Here is a 19746-nt window from a genome sequence, read left to right as displayed (position 1 = left end):
TGGAATGACCCTTGCCTAACTTGGCACTTGGCAGACAATGGTCTCACAAATCACAATTAATTTGTAAGTTATGATTAGATCATGAAACAAAGCTGGTGAATCCAATTTTTTCCCTTCTTTATCTCTTTATTATAATAAATAATTCTTTTGTTCTTTTATTTATTGGATCTATCTATATTTGAATTACTCCACTTTGTTTGGCAAGGGTTTGATGAAAAAGTAAACGCCAAGAAAGAAAAAGAAGGATGATCACACTTTGTGACCCCATTGCAAAACAAAGCAAAATGAGGGTATGGTAGAAAATGCATCATGTACCAACGGTTATGATGGAATATCAAATCGCGGCGGATCCAGAATTTTTACTAATGCGTTCGAAAAATAAAAATGTAGTGCTTGAAATTTAAACGTAGAATCTCAAGTTGAATTTTGAGTCCCTTCAACCATTAAGTCAACCTCTTATACTATGTTTAGAAAGTTCAAAATATGCATAAAAAGTACCTTAAATATGTTGTGTAATTTTTTGCCAAGGAAGTTCGACCGAATCCTTCGCTATCCCTCTAGATCCTCTGATGGTAAATACTCTTCATTCTTAATCAACAGTTTCAAATTTGAGCTTTGAATATGAAGTCACCTTTATTAAGAAACACTTTACTTATTATATGAAACTTCTCAGCACAAATTCAAATCTAATCAGGACCCCACTACAGATTAAGCATTTAACCTGTGATATAAAACTTTCCATCACAAATTCAAATTTAGTCAGAACTCAATACACGGAGAAACCAACAAGAGTGCACCCTATAATAGATGGTAAAGATAGAAGCAATAAACAAAAAAGTAAAGAAAAGAAAGCTAGCTGTCCACTGCCTTTTGCCTCCTCTCTTTACTTTTCTTTTTAAAAAAACTTCACTCTTCCAAACACAATTTCAATACAAAAAAGAACACCAAACATCATTATTCTTATTGTTCATCAAATCTCAAGATTTCAAAAAAATCCAAGTAACTCAAACAAACATTCAACATGAAAGGTATTAGAAAGTGTAAAGAAGCTCCTTCAACAGATTTATTAGTCTGTTTTCCTTCAAGAGCTCATCTAACACTTATGCCAAGTCCAGCCTCTCATCATCACCATTTAAAAAGATCAAACACAAGAGGTATTGGACCTGCTGGCCAAGCTAGTCCTATGTTATGGAAAAGGACTGAGATTTCTGAGCCAACATCACCAAAAGTCACTTGTGCTGGACAAATCAAAGTAAGACACAAGCCGAAAACATGTAAGATCAAGAATTGGCAATCAGTAATGGAAGAGATTGAGAAGTTACATGTTAAGAAGCAAAAAAAGAAAAAACTTGTTTGGAATATGGAAGGTGTTGGATTCAAGAAAGACGCGATGCAGTTGTTGACATGTTTGAGGAATATAAGATTTGATTTTCGATGTTTTGGATCGTTTCATACTGATGAAACAGATGTTATCACTTCTGATGGTGAAGACGAAGATCAGGAAGATGAAGAAGAAAATGATGATGAAGCGAAAACAGCATCAAGAACTGTTTTCTCTAAGTGGTTTATGGTTTTACAAGAAAACCAAAAAACAGAGGAAACAGAGCATGCCAAAAAAACAGAGGAAACAGAGTACTCTGTTTTTGGTCATAATGATGTTCCACCACCAAACGCACTTTTGCTTATGCGTTGTCGCTCTGCTCCAGCAAAAGGTTTGCTGGAGCAGAAACACAAAGACAACGACAATGATGATGATCAACGAAAGAATGAAAAATCAAGAACGGAGAATAATAAGAAGAAGAAAAGCTTAGTAGTGATGAGATATGGGAGTGATTTCTACAAATTTTCATCTGATATATCAAAAGAAAATTGGGTTGTGGGTGGAATTAAAGATCCATTTTCAAGAAGTCGAAGTTCGAAGAGGTAATTAACATTCAAGATGATCAAATTTCAAGGTCATTTCTCTTTGGCCAATATAGCAGGATCAATAGTGTTCTCACTTATCCTCCAATACGTGACTTGAATCTTCAACCTACCGACCACTTATCCTTCAGTATGACTTGAATCTTCAACCTATCGATCAATGATGGAGATGTTCAACCACTAGAGCTAGCTTCTTTGGCCAAATATCCCCACTTTTGTTCTCAATTTTCCTTGAAGTTTCTTCAAATACTAGCATTTAAATTTTTGATGTTTGAATTTATCTTTTTGTAATGTGTACGTAGATGTGTAATTTTGTATAGTACGTTTTCCCCCGCTTATCTCTGGTTGTTTACTCAAACAATATACAATCTTAGGATATATTTTTAATGGAGAAGATTTACAAATGTACTTTTGTGTTTGGACATTTTGATTTCGTTAATGTATCTTAAGCAGGATTCAGGATTTAAGTTCTATGAATTTAATTCTTTAACGTTTTTCTTATTGAATCTACTATACTTTTAAAGTTATGGATTCATCCTAATAGGAGTGTTTGGTATGTTTTTCCATGTAATTTATATACTCTACTTTATAAATAATATTGAATTCAAATGAATCTAATATTATCATAAGCTTCCACAAATATATGTCTTAATACGCTAACTTATGTATGGTCTAACATTTTGAATCATGTTAGGCGATTAATAAGCGTTATATGTGTGGTTTAACATTTTTAAATCGTATTTGACGGTAAAACTCGAATTCGAGATTTTTGTTAGCATACCATACTATTAAAGTATGCAAATCATCTTATAAGCTCAAGTTATTAGGAGGAATAATGTGTAGCTCTTATGTTAAGTGCAGAAAACCTTCAAAGAGAAAATGCGCTACAAACAATAGTAGGGATACAATGAATGATACATAATTGGTGAAATTTAAAATTGATTATGAAAAACGTTTTATTCCTTGAAATTTAATTTGAAAAAAAAAAAAGAAAAAAAAAAGAGAAGGAGTTATGACTTTGAAGAAGCTGACAAGATATTTAAACTTCACACTTCTTTTTTTTTTTCAATTCAAATTAAAGTCACACTATTAGTTTTGACGTAAAGAATACGTGAAGTATAATTTCAGAAGAAGAGATTTTTTTTAAAAAACTACTATAATTCAAAGTATATCACAACATTTATATGACTAGAATTTTTAATGGAAAATTGTAAATAGTAGCAAACTATTAATTCAAATTAAATGTTATAACCATAGTTTGATTTAATTGTACCCCATAGCAAACTGTTGCTATTTTCGCCTCTCTCCATTGTGGAATCTCGCTCTCCACTCTCGTGTTGTTGCGCTGCCAGTCTCGCTCGCCTCTCTCGCTTTTATACAAACACAAATGTATAAAATGTGTTTGTGTTTGTATAAAACGAGAGAAAATTGTATATATACATATATTTTCGTTCCCCTCTTCTAGATCTCGCTCGCCACTCTCACTCGCCTTTCTCACTTTATACAAACACAAATGTATGCATTGCGTTTGTGTTTGTATAAAGAGAGAGAAAATTGTATATACAAATACAAATGCATATATTTTCATCCTATACACTTATGATTATACAAATACGATCTTTCCCTACCCAGTTTCCTTTTGTCTTTCTCTCTTTCTCGCTTTATACAAACACATTATACAATTGATTCTTTTGTATATGTATAACGAAATAGATTATACAATTGATTCTTTTGTATATGTATAACGAAATAGATTATACAATTGCTTCTTTTGTATATGTATAACGAAATAGATTATACAATTGCTTCTTTTGTATATATGTATAGCGAAATAGCCAGCTTCTTTTGTATATACGTATAGTGAAATAGACATAGCAAACATAAAGTTTGCTATGGAGCGCAATTATGCAAATTATAGCTATAACATACAAATATGATTTTTATGTTTGCTCTATGTGAAAGTTGCTCTTTTTTTAAATCTATTATAAAGATATAATGTCATTCATATAATTATAAAATTTTGATATCACATAAAGTATGATAAAGGGAGAATGATAGAACAACATACCTAGTGAAATCTCACTAAGTGGGGTTGAGGAAGGTAGAGCGTACTCGGATCTTACCATTATCTTGTGCGAGGTATAGAGACTGTTTTTGAAAGGTAGTTGACTCAAGTGCATCAATCCAAGTAAAAGAAAAGGGAAAATAATAAAAATTAACTATGTTTTAATCTCGAACAAACTAATTTAACTACTCCCTCTATTTCGATTTATATCTATTTTTTTACTAGATACGAAGTTTAAGAAAATGAAGGAATTTTTAGACGGAAAAAATAAATCACGCCCAGTGGGACTCGAACCCACAATCGCTTGATTAGAAGTCAAGCGCCTTATCCATTAGGCCATGGGCGCTGTTGTTTCATTCACAATAACCAAATTTATTTATTATGTCTCACTAACATGAATTTTCCATTAATAAATACACTCTCCTTTTTAATTATTTAGTAGTATCATTATTTTATTGGATACCAAAAAAGAAAAAGAAACGAAAATTAATTTTGAATATGACATGATATTTTGTATAGCTATATATATATATACCATCAAGAAAAGAATAAAAAATTAAAGTTCAAACGATTTTAAAGTATATTCTTAAATTTTGTGTCCAATCAAATATGAAGTGAATCAAAAAGGAAGAAATTTAGCTAGCGTTTGGCCATAAATTTCCAAAATTTTGGGCAAATATTATTTGAGTTAAATTTCAGCATATGTTTGGCCATAGTATTTGAGAAATATATTTCACCTTTTTAAGAAATTTGATTTAAACCAATAAGTTTTACTAAAAACTATCAAAACTATCATATGTTTGTATTACATAACACATGACTTTGTTACCCTAAGCCGATTGTTCATCATTTTCATCAACAACCATATCATCACTTTCATATTCATTGAATATTTCATCACTACTTTAATGTTCACGTAAAAAAATATGTAAAACAACACAAACAAATACTATAGAGGGTGTTCTTGAAAAAGATAAAAATTTGATGTAGAATTTGAATTATTAAAAGTTTTCAAATAATGAGACTTGACCCAAATACTAGCTTTTTTTTCTAGTATTTGAGAATTTGGGTTATTTGTCAAAAATATTTATCAAATAATAACAAATTATATGAACAAATATTATTTTACTAAATTTTTCCTCAAATTTTACTTCAGAAATCTATGGTCAAACAGGTCATTAGCATGATACAATGTATGTTTGATATTGTCACTCAACAGGAAAGAAAATAATGGTAAAAGGAATGTTTGGTGGTCGTAATTATGACTAATTATTATGTTTCTCTTTATTATCCACATAGTACTGCTGGTCCTACTCCTATATTGGATTGGTAATTAAGGGTAAATTAGTAAAAAACACTAATAATTGATAATTAAGGGTAAATTAGTAAAAAATACTAATAATTGGTAATGAAGGGTAAATTAGTAAAAAATATTATTTTATCTATTTTATTTGTTAGCTTTACTTTTTTTTGTCCGTCTAAATAGGAATATATTTTTTTAGCAATTCTTTAATTCTAACATTGTACATAATTAAAAGATAATTTAACACATTTTATATATCTTTATTTTTATACCATAAAACTAAAAGATATTATTTATTTTCTTAAATATTGTATCAAGTTAAAATAGATACATAAATAAATTAAATGGAGCGAATACCTCTTATTTATGAGTTTTTAGAAAGCGGTGTAAAAGGGAAATTTGATAATTAATATGAGATGAAGTGAGTTAACATATATATTTTATTTCTATTTACTTTCAATTAATTACTAATAAAAGACAAAATCATTAAAACTCATTTCAAATCCGTTAATTTGTCAAATAGTTCCAAGATTATTGACCAAAAAAGAAGGGTAAAAGTTTTACCTCCTCCTTTTGAGGTTGTAACCCCGTTCTTACGGTTTAGAAAGCTCCCATTTCGCCTGTTGCTATGAGAATCGTTTTTGCTTTCTTTTCCTCTAGCTACTAAGATCTTTTAGTTCGCCTGATTTTCTCTTGCAATCATAAATAATTACTTCTTCTGTCCCAATTTATGTGGCACTATTCAGATTTCGAAATTCAAACAAGTCTATCTTTGACTGTAAATTTTTTATTTATTTTAAAAATATTTTAAATTCTCAATTATTTTGACTTATGGTACTTTTTACGTAGTTTACAAATATATAAATTTTATTTTAATAAATTCGAAGATTCCTTATGCAAATTCTTGGTCAAACTTAAATTGATTGACTCTCGAAAAAATGAAAAGTGCCACATAAATTGAGACAAATAGAGTATATTAGTTATACACTACTGGCGGATGGTTCTTAAATATTACATTAATTTAGTATAATTCTAATTGGTTATATATATAATAACAACAATAATATATTTAGTGTAATTTTACAAGTGGAGATCTGAGAAGATTGTGTATATATGACTTTACCCCAACTTTGTGAAGGTAGAAATGTTGTCTCCAATAGACTGTCGGCTTAAACGAAGCATATCAAAATCAGTAAGAAAAGAAAAATAGTACTAAAAAAATCATACAGAAAACCATGTAGAAAAAATAATTGTAACCACAAAATAGTATGATAAATTAATCAATGAAAACAATAAAGTAATTGTAAAATTAAAGAACATTATAGTAGGAAAGTTACTAATACTAATATTGATAAGAGATATAAGTAGCACTCAACCAAGGGCATATCTACGTGGAGCATTTCGGGTGCTCGAGCACCCATCGACTCCAACAAATTTTTTCTGTATCTATAGAGAAAATATGAAGAAACAAATATAAAATATAAATAAGCACCCACTTAACAAAGAATACTAGTGGCTGCTTTGGTTCTTTACCTACTAGTCATGAGGTCGACTCTTTCTGGCAGCATTTTTTTCTAAATTGCACCTTTTATTTCAATTAATTTTTTTCCATCTTCTCTCCTTTTTATTTTTTGATTTAATGTAGTGTCATTTACCTTTTTAATCTTCTCTATTTTAAAAAACTTTTTGGTCTCTTTTTCTTTAGTGTAACTCGTGATTATAAGTTATTTTTGATGATAATTAATTAATCATTGTTTTATTATGTACTATTTTATTGACGTGCTCGAGTTGCTATATATTTATACTTTGTGATCGCTAGCAATTTTATGTTAAAGAAAGTTAGCGAGTGTGAGAACAAGAATTCGAGCATTCACTTATCGAAAAACAGACTGTCTCTCTAAAAAGGGAAAAAGCTTCAGAATCTTGTTAGGAAGCTTGCCAGCGCCAAGATAATGAGTTGCTTCCGCAGAAAGGCAAGAAAATGTGCTCGAGGAGAAGGACTCACGCTTGGTGATTCAGGAAGATTAAAGAGCAGTGAGCACCCACAACCTTCAAATTCTGGATCCGTCACTAACTCAACTACCTACTAACTTTCTATCCCTAATCCTCGATCTCTATGCATATCATTTTATTTAGGGTCATGTCCTCGGTAAGTTGTAGGTGTATCATATCATGTCTAATCACCTCTTTCTAATACTTCTTCAACCTATCTATACATCTCTTGAATTCCAACATAATCAACCTCTCGCACTGGGGCATATGCTCATCTCCTCTTTACATGCATGTATCATTTCCACCTTGCCATCCTCATCTTATCTATCATTGTCGTCACCTTGTCCAGTATATCCTCATTTTGTATCCTATCTCTCCTACTATATCCTCACATCCATCTCAACATTCTTATATTCACAATTTATATCTTTTGAATGTGTGAGTTCTTGACTAGTCAACACTCCACACGCCTATATAATATAGTTGTCTAACAAACACTTTATAAGATTTATCTTTAAGTTTCGATAACAAATATTTTTATCACACAAAACACCATAAATGAGCCTTCGTTTCATCCATCCGTCCCAATACAATGTTTAACATTGTCATCAATTTCTCTATTTCCTCGTATAATTGACTCAAGATAGTTGAAATTTTCTCTTTATTGGAGATGACTTGAGTGTTAATATTTATTTTCACTTCTGCCTTATAAGTTTAGTTCATATACAAATTCTAGGGCGGATCAAATTTGAAAGAAAATCGAGCGTATAAATTTTGATTTATACGTATTATATGCATATTATATACAACTATAATACATGTTCAATTTTTTATCACTATTGTTACACCAGCACAATTCCGGAGAAAAATGAAGTCTTTCTACCGGAGAAGAGAACGATACACGGCGGTATTATTCTTATTTCGCGCAGCTTTAAAGGTGAGATTTTGAACTGATCAGGTACAAGTTTTACAAAATCAATACCAGTTTTTGTTATATATCACTCTGTAACCTAGATTTTGATATCAAATTCATTGAAATTGCTAGATATGAAGGATTCTATCAACAACCCTAAAAGGGTAATCTTTTGGGATTTGAACCTTAAAAGGTAATTCTAAGTAGCCCATGCTATTTACATATTACTATTATTGTTATGTAAAATGTATTAAGAGCCATGATTGTAATTTATTAGTTGTTATTGAAGAATTGGGGGAAATTGGGGCTTTTACTATTACCGCGCCTTTGCGACAATTTCCTATCTCAGCTCTAGCAATAACCATTTATATAGCCTCCTGGAAAGTGATGAATTGTTTTCTATCAGGGGTTTGAAACCATTGGCAACAGAATTCACAATACTGTTGTTCAAACATTATGCTTTGAGGATCCATTACTTTGATTTGGGCAGTGGGATAATGACATTGATCTCAATTGGCACTTGAGTATAAGAAATCCTTTTAAGCTTAGTTGTACAATCAGCATCACATATAGGTGTTCGTAGCACACTAGCCATCCTACTTAGGGACTTAGGACCCCAACAACTAAATAGAAGATTGAGGAACGTCACCATAGAGGGATAACTTTCAATACCTCATCCTTAGAATTGATTCTGGCCACCCAAGGTTTAACAACAGACTTAGTATTGATCATGTGAGGGCCAAAACTAAGTATTACATCTCTATCCGCTATTGATTGGAATTCACAACATAATAACCCTCAATGTGATAATAGACATTAGCTTTCTGAGTGAATTTACCCTTGCTCTCAAGGAATCTAGCTACAATTGGTATAGTTGGGGAATCCCAAATAACATATAGTATCATAGCACTTCTCCAAATTATAGATTCACTAGCTACCTACTCTTTGTCCTGTTGTCCTATTTTGGCTCTATCCTTAAGCCCAGTGGTATGAATTGAATCTATGTTGCTCGGACTCTTCAAAAACATCAATGAGTGCGTGTCGGATTCTCCAAAAGTAGTGTGTTTTTTAAGAATCTGACACGGATGCAGCATCGAAAGTGAAGAGTCCGTGCAACTTAGAATTGAATACAATTTTAGCATAAAAAATATGCAACATGCAAAATCCATATATATACTAATACTAAAAAAATCATTTTATGCAATATTTGCTAATAAGATTTCGTCAAATATTTTAAAATTATTTCAAGGGTATCATCCATTATAAATATGTGAGAAATATAACAATGACTCAAACAAGAATAAATTGGGACGTTATTAAATATATTTGTACATTGTATGTAGAAGTAAAATGGTTGTTGCAATTTTTTGAACAATTACATTTGAAGTGCTTAAACAAACAAGAAAATAGTTTGTTATGATTATTTTTTTAATCATGGACCGCACATCTTACGGGCTCTAATACTAACAGTGTTGATAAAAGAAGACGATACATTCAATTAGGTTTAAATTATGACCTTTTCGCCATTAAGCTTTTTACCTCACAAAAAAATAGTGTAACATAAATTTACTTGTAAGATTAGAAGAAGAAGACAAAAAATCCAACTAGGTTTAAATTGGACTTTTTACCTGTTAAACTCGATTCACAAAGGCTATAATATGGCAGAGACTTCATTATAGTTATCGTGTGAATAAGGGAAGACGAAAGATTCAACTACAGGTTTACATTATGACCTTTTTTTGCTGCAAAATAGTGTAACATAAATTTACTTGTAAGATTAGTAGAAGAAGACAAAAAATCCAACTAGGTTTAAATTGGACTTTTTACCTGTTAAACTCGATTCACAAAGGCTATAATATGGCAGAGACTTCGTTATAGTTATCGTGTGAATAAGGGAAGATGAAAGATTCAACTACAGGTTTACATTATGACCTTTTTTTGCCGCTAAATTTAACTCGCATAAATATAAGTATAAGATAATTAAATTATATATGTGACCATTCTTCTTTCATTTTTTGCTAATACTAATTTAAATTATATATGTGGCCGTTCTTCTTTCATTTTTTGCTAAATACTAATAGACTTTTGTATACCCTTAGTAATGGGAAGAAGAGAAGGTAATGGACATGAAAATTGTGTGAATGAATTAACTTAACCTAAAAGCCCAAACCTTTCTTTTCTTGATAGAGAAACGTGGTTGACAGACACTAAGAATTGATTCAGAGAAAGACAATTTATTAATTAGGTTTAAATTGTGACCTTTAAATAGCTATACTTAACGCGACAAAACTACTCCCCTTGTCCCAATTTATGTGATGTTGTTTGACTTGACACGGAGTTTAAGAAAGAAAGACTTTTGAAACTTAAGGTCAAAAACAGGTCATGTGTTCCTTTCTGGTTTATACGGATAGACATTAGCTAGAAAAAACCAGATAAACTTAAATATGGATCTCAAGATGATTAAATTTTAACTTAGTTACCATAATGGGTGGAAATATCATCAGAGTACAAATGTATATTTTCATTTAATTAAAAAAAAAATTTGTAAGACAATTTGCAACTAATTTCTCTTTTTCTTGAGTACCTTTCATAAAATGAATAAAATTTCTCATTTTCTTTCCCATTATGTGTAAGTGCATTGATTTGACAGTGTTTTGTGTAATTATTTCATATTGATTTTCCTCAAAATCACATTAGAAAATTTTCAATGCGAGTCTGATGAGAGGTTGGCAGGTATCATAGTAACAAAAACTAATTCTACGCAAGATTTTAATATATTTCAAACCAACATAAAATTTCTACAAAATATCATTTATTCCAAAATTGGAGAAACTAATAATGTGCTTCTACAATCGCTGCAACAACTACAATCATACAAAAATCACCATTTCATATGAAGTTACCTTCTCTCAAAATCAATCTTTAATTTTTTTGACAAAGGTAACAGTAAAATCAATCTTTAATTTTGTACATCCATAAATTGAAATATACAATTTTTATAACTTTCTTGATGACTGAAATGAGTAAGCTAAGACATTTGTTATTACTCTATGACCATCTCTTGTGGATTCTAGATTGAACAAATATTAAATTATTTTCTTAATAAGAAAAGTTTGACTAAAAAATTGGTTAGGATAAGACCGAAGACATAAACTTCATATATTTCAAAATGATAATATCTAATTTGGTATATGATGCACCATTATTTAGTTTTATGCCATAAGCTAAGACATTTGTTATTACTCTATGACCATCTCTTGTGGATTCTAGATTAACAAATATTAAATTATTTTCTTAATAAGAAAAGTTTGACTAAAAAATTGGTTAGGATAAGACCGAAGCCATAAACTGCATATATTTCAAAATGATAATATCTAATTTGGTATATGATGCACCATTAATTAGTTTTATGCCATAATAGTTATGGGTGGCACCTAAATATCTTCTAATTCAAACTATTCAAAGATTTACACAATCTAAATTCCCCCTATAAATAGAAGTCAATTAGACAAAGAAACTCACAACAACAAAGCTATTCGATCTCGAATATCCAAACAAACACATATCTCCTCCTATTCCTCATATTTAGCCATGCCCAGAACAAAAGTGAAGTTTGCTTTGATTGAAAATAAGACTAAGAGGAAAGCCTCTTACAAGCTAAGATTAAAAGGGTTATTTAAAATGGCTTATGAACTCACCGCACTTTGTGGTGTTGAAATGGCTATAGTCGTCTATAGTCCTTACCAAAACCAACCTGATTTGTTTCCAAATTATGCTAATGCATTCAATACCTTTAAAAGGTTTAGTGAGCTTTCGGTGTTAGATCAATCAAAACACATGATGACGGGAGAAAAGTTCATGAAGCGAAGGATTGTGAAGTTGGAGAAACAATTACATAAGGTAAGGAAAGAAAACAGGGTCAATGAGTGCACAAATAAGATGTATCAAGTGTTGAAGGGAATTGATACTCCCGATGACATGCACCCTTACGATCTCAACGATTTGAGCTTTGTGATAAAACAAAACCTCAAACAGCTACGTGAAGTGATGAAAGCGAAGACTGACGGAGAGGGTTCCACATTGAATGCCCATCAACCTGTGGTACCTCATGGGACCAGCTCTGAGGAGCCAAGGGCTCCTTTGTTGGAAATAATTGGGGCTCCAGTATCAATAGTTCATTCGGTGGCTCCATCGTCGGTTCCTAGTGCGACCAACTTTGAAGAGCTAAGTACTGATCTATTGGTCCTTGTTGTGGATCCAATATCGATGGTTCCTCATGCGGATCCATCGATGGTTCCTTCAGCCGCTCCTGCTCAAATGCCCAAACCATGGTGTAATCTAATGGATCCTTTGAGGACTCCTCAAACGGTTCCTCTTGTAGACCCTTCGAGGTTTTCTCCTCCCCCTTTCTCTCCATTTTCTTTAGAAAATTTCCCTCAAATGGTTGTACAACCGTATCCTCCATTACCTCAAGAAATGGCTTTTAGAAGGGCTCCTGGAATAGCCCCTCCAATGCCTCCAACAACAATGGCTTCTCCCATTCCTTCACCAATAATTACTCCTCCAATGGCTTGCTCGGAACCATCAATGGCTTATTCACCCGCTCATGTTCAAATGCCCAAAACAATGTGTCATCTGGTGGTTCCTTTGAGGACTCCTCAACCTGTTCCTAGTCCTCAACCGGTTCCTCTTGTAGACCCTTCGAGGTTTCCTCCTCTTCCTCTCTCTCCGTTTTCTTTAAAAATGTTTCCTCCAATGTTTCCACAATTGTATCCTCCATAACCTTAAGGAATGGTTTTTAGAAGGGCTCATGGAATGCCCCCTCCAATGCATCCAACAAGAGTGGCTTCTCCAATACTTTCACCAATAATGGCTCCTCTAATGTCTTGCTTTAGTGTTTCCTCTAATAACACCCTAGATGGACTCTTCAATGAGTATCCCCCAATGAGTGCATCAATCCCAATGAATAACTATCAGAACTACTCCGTTGGCTTTCCACATAGTCCAACATTGTCTGAGATGCTGGTCGGAAATGATGATGATATAATGACTTTAATTAATGATCCATCTTTCAACAATATTAACATTCAAGATCCAAACCACCACAACAATTTATAAGGATCTAGGACTAATGTCTCTTTTAATTAGCATTGTTTTGTAGGTTCGTGTTGTCGTGTGGACTATTCGTGTCCTTTGTTGTTTTCCATGTCTAAATTGTGTTATAGGACTCTTCATATCTCTTTCCATGTGTCCTCATTTGAAGTGTCCATTTGTTGTGTTTCTTTTTCTTTTTCAAAGTTTGTGGTTTTATTCACTTATTAAATCTGTATTCAGTTTTTTTTTAATGTTTACTATATACTTATATGTTTATTTGTGCCTTTATTGCTATTATTGAAAATGTTATTGTTAGTATGGTTTTCAAAAATGACCTCTTACACTTCAAAAATCTATCAAATCAGTGTACGTATGTGGTAAATCTTCATACTCAAACTTTCATGTGTAAACTAATATAACAACAAAAACATACCCAACATAGTTCCACTAAGTGGGAAAGTGTAAACTTATAACACATCTAAAGTTGAGAATGAATTAAAAAGTAAAGAAGATTATCGTAAAGACCTATTTAAACATCCATGTAATGGAAAAATAAGGTCTAAAGTAGTTTCTGTTTTAAAAAATCAAGATATAATTAATTATTTGTTTCTTCTTGTAAAGAAACGGATCTTGGGCCTAATCCAAATCCAAAAGCTAGCTCTTAAGAGGAGGATTATTCAACAATTCCAGAAGCTAGCTCTTAAGAGGAGTATTATTCAAGTCTATATAAGGAAACCACCATTTTTTTTCCATCCGATTTGGGACTCTTCAACACCCACCTCATGCCCCAGACCAGATATCTGGCCCTTGAGCAATTTAATCTAGGGACCCATCATAGGTAAACAACAATTAGGATGGGTCCTGCTCTAATACCACGTAAAGAAATGGATCTTGGGTATAACTTAACCTCAGAAGCTAGCTCTTGAGGGAAGATTGGCCAAGTTTATATAAGGAGACCACCCATCCGTTTTTCAACCGATTTGGGACTCTTCAACACCCGTCTCACGCCGGGGACTAGACATTCGTTTATCTGTAGTATCTATATTAGTTTCATTCAATATATTTATCGGGCTGGTACTAACACTAGTTTTACAAAAAAAAAAATAATTACTACGTTCCAATCTCAAATAAGTGGGGAGTCGTCTATATGAATCTTCACTTCTTCATTTAAGCTCATTTGTATCCTCATCATATAAAATAAACTAAAATAAAATAGAAGTAAAAAATAAGTTGGATAGCAATAGCAATTCTCTAACAAGTTTTTTGTTGCCGATTTTTTGCCTTTAAGAACACCCTACTCACTTCCTCATCCTCTGGATTTTCTTGTATCAACATTTCACAATCTTGGATAGCTGCTTTCCATCTTCCCAACTGCATATATCAACTAAAACTTTATGATATATACCTTGTTAAATAAGTGTGATCACATCATCTAAAATGTTAAGCGGTTAGAGAGGGCACACTTTTATTTACTTAATTAATCATGTCTTTAACAAATGTGGTCGAATTACCTTGATGTTGCAGTCTGCTCTCCGCAATCTAGCCTTTGTATAGGAAGGACGCAGTACAAGAGCTGCAGTGCAATCTTCCACAGCTTTTTCGAATTGTCCTAGCTTGAATCGACATGCTGCTCTGTTAAACAGTAGAATAGAATTGTATGGCTCTTGTTCTAGTCCTTCAGTGTACTCAAAAGAAGCCTCTGAGAATTTATTTTCTCTGAACAACTCGTTACCTTTTAACCGAGATGATGCCAACCCTTCAATTCTCCTTAGAATTGTGATAATTACTTCATTGCTTTGATCCAATTTTGTTGCTTCTTGAGCTGCAGCTGTAGCCTCCTCAAACCAGCCAACTGTTGCATAGGCCTCAGCTCGAGTGATCAACAAATAAACTGTTTTTACTGAACCAAGAAGGCAAGCACATAGCTCGGTTTTTATATGAGGTACTTTCTGAATTGTGGTGTATGCTTCCTCATGTCTATGCAACTTTATTAATGCTTCAGCCCTCATGGCAAAGATCTTCATTTGAAATCAAGTAAAAGGAAAAAAGTAAGAATCTTTAAACATCTAATTTCTTTATTAGACTTTGTACATTAGGGATGGACTTTAGGCCTCATTTTTTTCCCCATTAAGATTAAGACGTGTGAATCTATATGCACATCTAAATGATTAAGATGTTGTCTTTAGATTTGAACACGGAAGGATTAACATCATTTGTTTTTCAACATTTGAATGAACATAATGTAATTATTTGTAAACATAATAAATAAACAATAAATCAATTAGATATTTTTAAAAAAAATTAATTTAATATAATAAAATCATTATCTGATTTAAAAAATGAAATATTCATGTTAGCTAATGATGGTGGGGATGGGTTGTAGTGATGGTGGTAACGGTCTGTGGTGGTTGTGATGTTGGCGATAATATGTTCACTAAATATTTATGTACGCCCTTGTTCTAGTCCTTTAGTGACTAGGAATGGTGGTGGTGATAGTTCTTATGGTGGAGGTGGTTGGTGTTGTAGTGACTGTCGTGATGGTGGTGATTGATAGTGGTGGTTGTGATGGTGAAGTTGGTTGATGTTAGTAGTTGGCGGTGCTGATGATGGCGGCTAAAGAATGTTTTGGTGGTAGTTAACGGTGGTGCTAGTTGTTATGGTTGATTATAAGGATTGACCATAGTGATGGTAGTGGCAGTTAGTTGTGGTGGAGTTAGTGGCAACAATGGCAGCGGTGGTGGTGGTTGTGGTAGTTGGTGGGTGTGCTAGTTGTGATGGTGGAGTTGGTTGGTAGTAGGAGTTAGTCGCAGTGGTGGTAGTGGTGGTGGAGGAGATGACGGTGGTGGTGGGATAGATATAATTATAGTAATGGAGGTGATAGGTGTGGTAGTGGCTGGCAATAGTGGTGATGGTGATGACAGAGGTGGTTGATAGTTGATGACAATAATGGTAGTTTTCAATGGTGGTGGTGGTTGTGATGGCAGAGGCGGTTAGTGATAGTGAAGACTTTGTTCAAGATCTTAATGATTAAGACCTATACAAACCAATTAGGTGCTTAAATCTTAATGAAAACAAATACACTTAATGGCCTAATGTCTGAACCATTCAGATTCAGACCTCCACCAAGTACAAACAAATGAGGCCTTAGTTGTAGTGAAACCTGTGGAGCTGAATCTACTCCTAAGGTGATAGAATTTTGTGTTTCCTTTAGCAATGTATTGTAATCTCTCAGCTTCTGTGCTTCTGTGCATTTTAAGAGCTGTCTCTTAATATCATGAGCCTCTACAATGTCCTTCTTGTTAACTTTTCGCCCTGATTGTTTGTAATGATCTATGGCTTTCTCTGCATCTCCCAGCCTGTCGAAATGAACAAAATTTTCGACTACATTAACCAAATTTAGACAAAATCATCTAAAGAAAAATAATTGACGATTCAAAATGATTAACCTAACGTATAGTCTTGCAAGACGATAATGTGCATTGTGATAAGAAGGGTCTAGCCGGACGGCCTCTATACATGCAACAACTGCCTCAATCACGTGGCCTAAACTCATCAAAGCTGCAGCCTTGTTGCTATAATAACTAGCATTTCTTGGATCAATTGCAATTGCTTGATTGTACAAATCCAATGCCTCCTCAAGTTTCCCCTGTCTGTACTGCTCATTGCCTATGGACTTGAGCACATCAGGGTCCAGTTTATTTGCAGAACCGCGAAATGAACTCCCTGGTTGATGGCTTTTTACAGTACTACTAGTTTGCCTTGCTATGTTCCCGATCAAGATTTTGCCTTTCTTCTGGATAGCCTTTTTGTCACTTGAGGAATTTTGGTTCCCCTGCAGCTTCAAGTTTCCCAAGTGGCTTAGTAGTGTAACATTGCCTGTTGAACTATTATTCAACGTTCCATTCACCTTGGATTTCCGATGACTAAAGATTGTCATGCTCAATTCACTCGAGGTGAATGTTGGTTCTCTTCTAAGCTTTTGTGTGTATGCCAAGTTCGCAACTTGTGACACTTTGTTCTTGCTAGAAATCGAATTCTTCGGACAAGTGCTGGTGTGACATCTTCTTGAATTCTTGACAACACTGGTGTCACTGGACCTGGTTGTAATGTTGATTTTTGTGCTAGTATTTCTTTTTGGAAAAAAAGCACCTATTAGACCACAACCTAATCCATTTAGTACTGAATTATCTGCAATTTTTGACATGGTTGATTGACCACTTTTTCTAGTATTTTCCATTTCAATAGTTTCTTAACAGAGGTTTTCAAGAAAATAGAAGCTAACTACTGATCTCAAGTTCTCAACTAATCACTGAAAAGATATAAAATAGGAGACTTTATATATAATATATAGAAGAAGGGTCAACTGACAAAAATCAAATATGTAAAAACAAAGAAATCAAGATATTTCCTTATTGATAGGCCTGTTTTTTATTTATTTATTTATTATTTTTTTTTTTTATTATTATTATTATTATTATTATTATTTTTCATATAATATGAGTGAATATATTCTATAGTGGGTGTATTTTCTTTAATATTATACGTGCTCGGATTTTAGAAATAGGTATTTTTAACATGATGTGATATTATTTATTTCGAGCTAAGGGCACATATGTTTGGTTTCTCAAAAGCTACACTATTGAGAGTATTGATAGTATTCATGAGTATGCGTACTGCAGGGTCCATTCAAGAGTGACACTCTTAACATGATTTTCTCCCTATTTAGAGCTCGAACTCGAGACCTTTGATTGAGGATGGAGTAGTTCCACCACTGCACCACAACCTATGTTGGTTCAACATGTATTACTATTTGTTGTTGCACTTGTTTTGTATTTTACTGATTTATTTTTCTTACAATCCTGCATTTGTTACATTGGGTATAGACATAATTTTAGAACATATGGCTCTTTATTAAGCTTTTCAAATTGAATTTCATAAAACTAGGCCTGCATGTTTGTAGGAAATGCTTTTCTTCTGCATGGTCTGCCGGCTTGTCTCATCAAGCCAACTACAAAAAATTCATTATTTTGCGATAAAATATGGAAAAGATAATTCTAATACGCAATTTACATTAGTTGAATGACCATATGAGTAGTCAACTCTTACTTTTAAGGTTGTACTTAAGTACATAGTCTGCATTTATAAAATAGTTGAAAACATAGCCATAACACAAATTTCATAGATCATAACAGTTTATAATAATGTTTGAATGATTCATCTATGTTTGCAACTTGAATAATCAGTTTTTTGAGCTTATAAAAGGCGGAATGACCTGGGAGACCCTTGTACTTGACTCTGTTTGTAAGTTGAACCATTGTACTTATGACTTTACCAAATGGACCCTTAAACTCAAACACTATTTTAAACCCCTTTCCTATCTAATGTGTGCGCGTGTAATAATCTTTTTACACATGAAATACCATGTCATTTTTTAATGACACGTCATTATTATTATTTTTCCAATGACACATCATAAATCAAATTTTAAAAATAAATAATACTAAAAAATAAAAGTGCAATTTTCTCTCTCTTTCCCCTTCCTACTTCAGCTTCTTCATTCCCATCCACCCTTATGCCTCACCCCAAAAATAAAAAAACCATCATTTTCATCTTTCTTCATATTTCACACTCAAAAGTTTCTCAATCATATTTATAGATTGTAATTAGCTCTTGCACATGTTTTAGGTTCTATTTATTTTGATTTAATAAAAAAATTCAAGAAAACTTCAAGTTGGGAAAAATGTATTTAGGAGCAAATTCAAGCAATAGATCTTAAATTTATGAAAATGGTGAATGATATGTTTTCTTGCAAAAGTTTTTTTAATTTTATATTTGATGATTATAGTGATGGGGTGTATCTCAAAGAAGAAGAATAGGAAAGGGGTAGGGGCGGGGGTGGGGGTGTCTGGGGCTGAAGAAGAGAAAAAAAGATAAGGTGGGGCTGAAGAAGAAGAGAGAAAGAGTGGGGGTGGGGTGGGCTGAAGAAGAGAAAAAAGATGGGGTGGGGCTGAAGAAGAAGAGAGAAGGGGTGGGCTGGGCTGAAGAAGAAAGGTTTTGAATTTTTTTTAAAAAATTATTATTATTATTTCTTATAATTTTGATAATTTTAAAATAAAAATATTGCATTCACTTGCTTTAAAACGCGTGTTGTCTCACATTTGTCCAACTCAACCATTTTAATGTCACATAAGCTCGGTCAATGGTCAGAGCGGTTTGGAAAATAGAGTTTCATCAAGTTTAAGAGTTCATTTGGCAAAGTGATGAGTAAAATGGTTCAACTGACAAACGGAGCCAAGTATAAGAGCCTCCTAGGTTATTCCGACCTTATAAAAACATCAACTACTTTACCCAAGTTGTTAAATTGGTCATTAACATATTACAAGTAAGTTTTTTTTTACTAATACAGTTCGATGAAGCATAATTTGTAGAACCAATTCTTCTTCATATTTAGGAAAA

At 32.8% G+C, this 19746-nt stretch overlaps 2 protein-coding genes, 1 long non-coding RNA gene and 1 other non-coding gene across 7 annotated transcripts; 2 read left to right on the top strand and 2 right to left on the bottom strand.

Annotated features, from left to right (window-relative positions):
• The first annotated feature begins 845 nt into the window (after window positions 1–845).
• LOC125862681 (uncharacterized) lies at window positions 846–2358 on the top strand. Its single transcript, XM_049542803.1, has one exon. It carries the CDS (start codon window positions 1022–1024, stop codon window positions 1925–1927), a length of 906 nt encoding a protein of 301 aa, XP_049398760.1. The 5' UTR covers window positions 846–1021; the 3' UTR covers window positions 1928–2358.
• Window positions 2359–4261: 1903 nt separating this feature from the next.
• Window positions 4262–4334, bottom strand: TRNAR-UCU (transfer RNA arginine (anticodon UCU)). The gene has a single exon. It is a non-coding gene; the product is annotated as a tRNA-Arg (tRNA).
• Window positions 4335–7943: 3609 nt separating this feature from the next.
• On the top strand, window positions 7944–18228 carry LOC125862686 (uncharacterized). Of its 4 annotated transcripts, none has more exons than XR_007446072.1 (4): window positions 7961–8220; window positions 8329–8389; window positions 14815–15232; window positions 17970–18228. It is a non-coding gene; the product is annotated as an uncharacterized LOC125862686 (long non-coding RNA). The 4 variants fall into 4 exon arrangements; XR_007446073.1 differs by lacking the exon at window positions 17970–18228 and adding an exon at window positions 17129–17360; XR_007446070.1 differs by lacking the exon at window positions 17970–18228 and having other exon boundaries at window positions 7944–8220; window positions 14815–17033.
• LOC125862685 (inactive TPR repeat-containing thioredoxin TTL3-like) lies at window positions 14744–17543 on the bottom strand. Its single transcript, XM_049542809.1, has 3 exons — window positions 16737–17543; window positions 16451–16646; window positions 14744–15308 (listed from the first exon to the last, which is right to left on the bottom strand). Exons 1-3 carry the CDS (start codon window positions 17525–17527, stop codon window positions 14772–14774), a joined length of 1524 nt encoding a protein of 507 aa, XP_049398766.1. The 5' UTR covers window positions 17528–17543; the 3' UTR covers window positions 14744–14771.
• Window positions 18229–19746: the final 1518 nt, after the last annotated feature.

Source organism: Solanum stenotomum, chromosome 4, assembly GCF_019186545.1.
Source record: "Solanum stenotomum isolate F172 chromosome 4, ASM1918654v1, whole genome shotgun sequence".
Taxonomy (NCBI): domain Eukaryota; kingdom Viridiplantae; phylum Streptophyta; class Magnoliopsida; order Solanales; family Solanaceae; genus Solanum; species Solanum stenotomum.
The sequence above is the reverse complement of the archived record's forward strand: the minus strand, read 5'-3'. Positions and strand labels throughout refer to the sequence as shown.

What these genes read in the sequence shown, in the direction of transcription:
- LOC125862681 (XM_049542803.1), top strand. Translation starts at nt 1,022, where the DNA reads ATGAAAGGTATTAGAAAGTGTAAAGAAGCTCCTTCAACAGATTTATTA.
- LOC125862685 (XM_049542809.1), bottom strand. Translation starts at nt 17,527, where the DNA reads ATGGAAAATACTAGAAAAAGTGGTCAATCAACCATGTCAAAAATTGCA. An exon ending in CTTGCAAGACTATACGTTAG is followed by an intron (nt 16,647 to 16,736) that starts GTTAATCATTTT and finishes TCATTTCGACAG; the next exon opens with GCTGGGAGATGCAGAGAAAG. An exon ending in GAGTAGATTCAGCTCCACAG is followed by an intron (nt 15,309 to 16,450) that starts GTTTCACTACAA and finishes TTTCAAATGAAG; the next exon opens with ATCTTTGCCATGAGGGCTGA.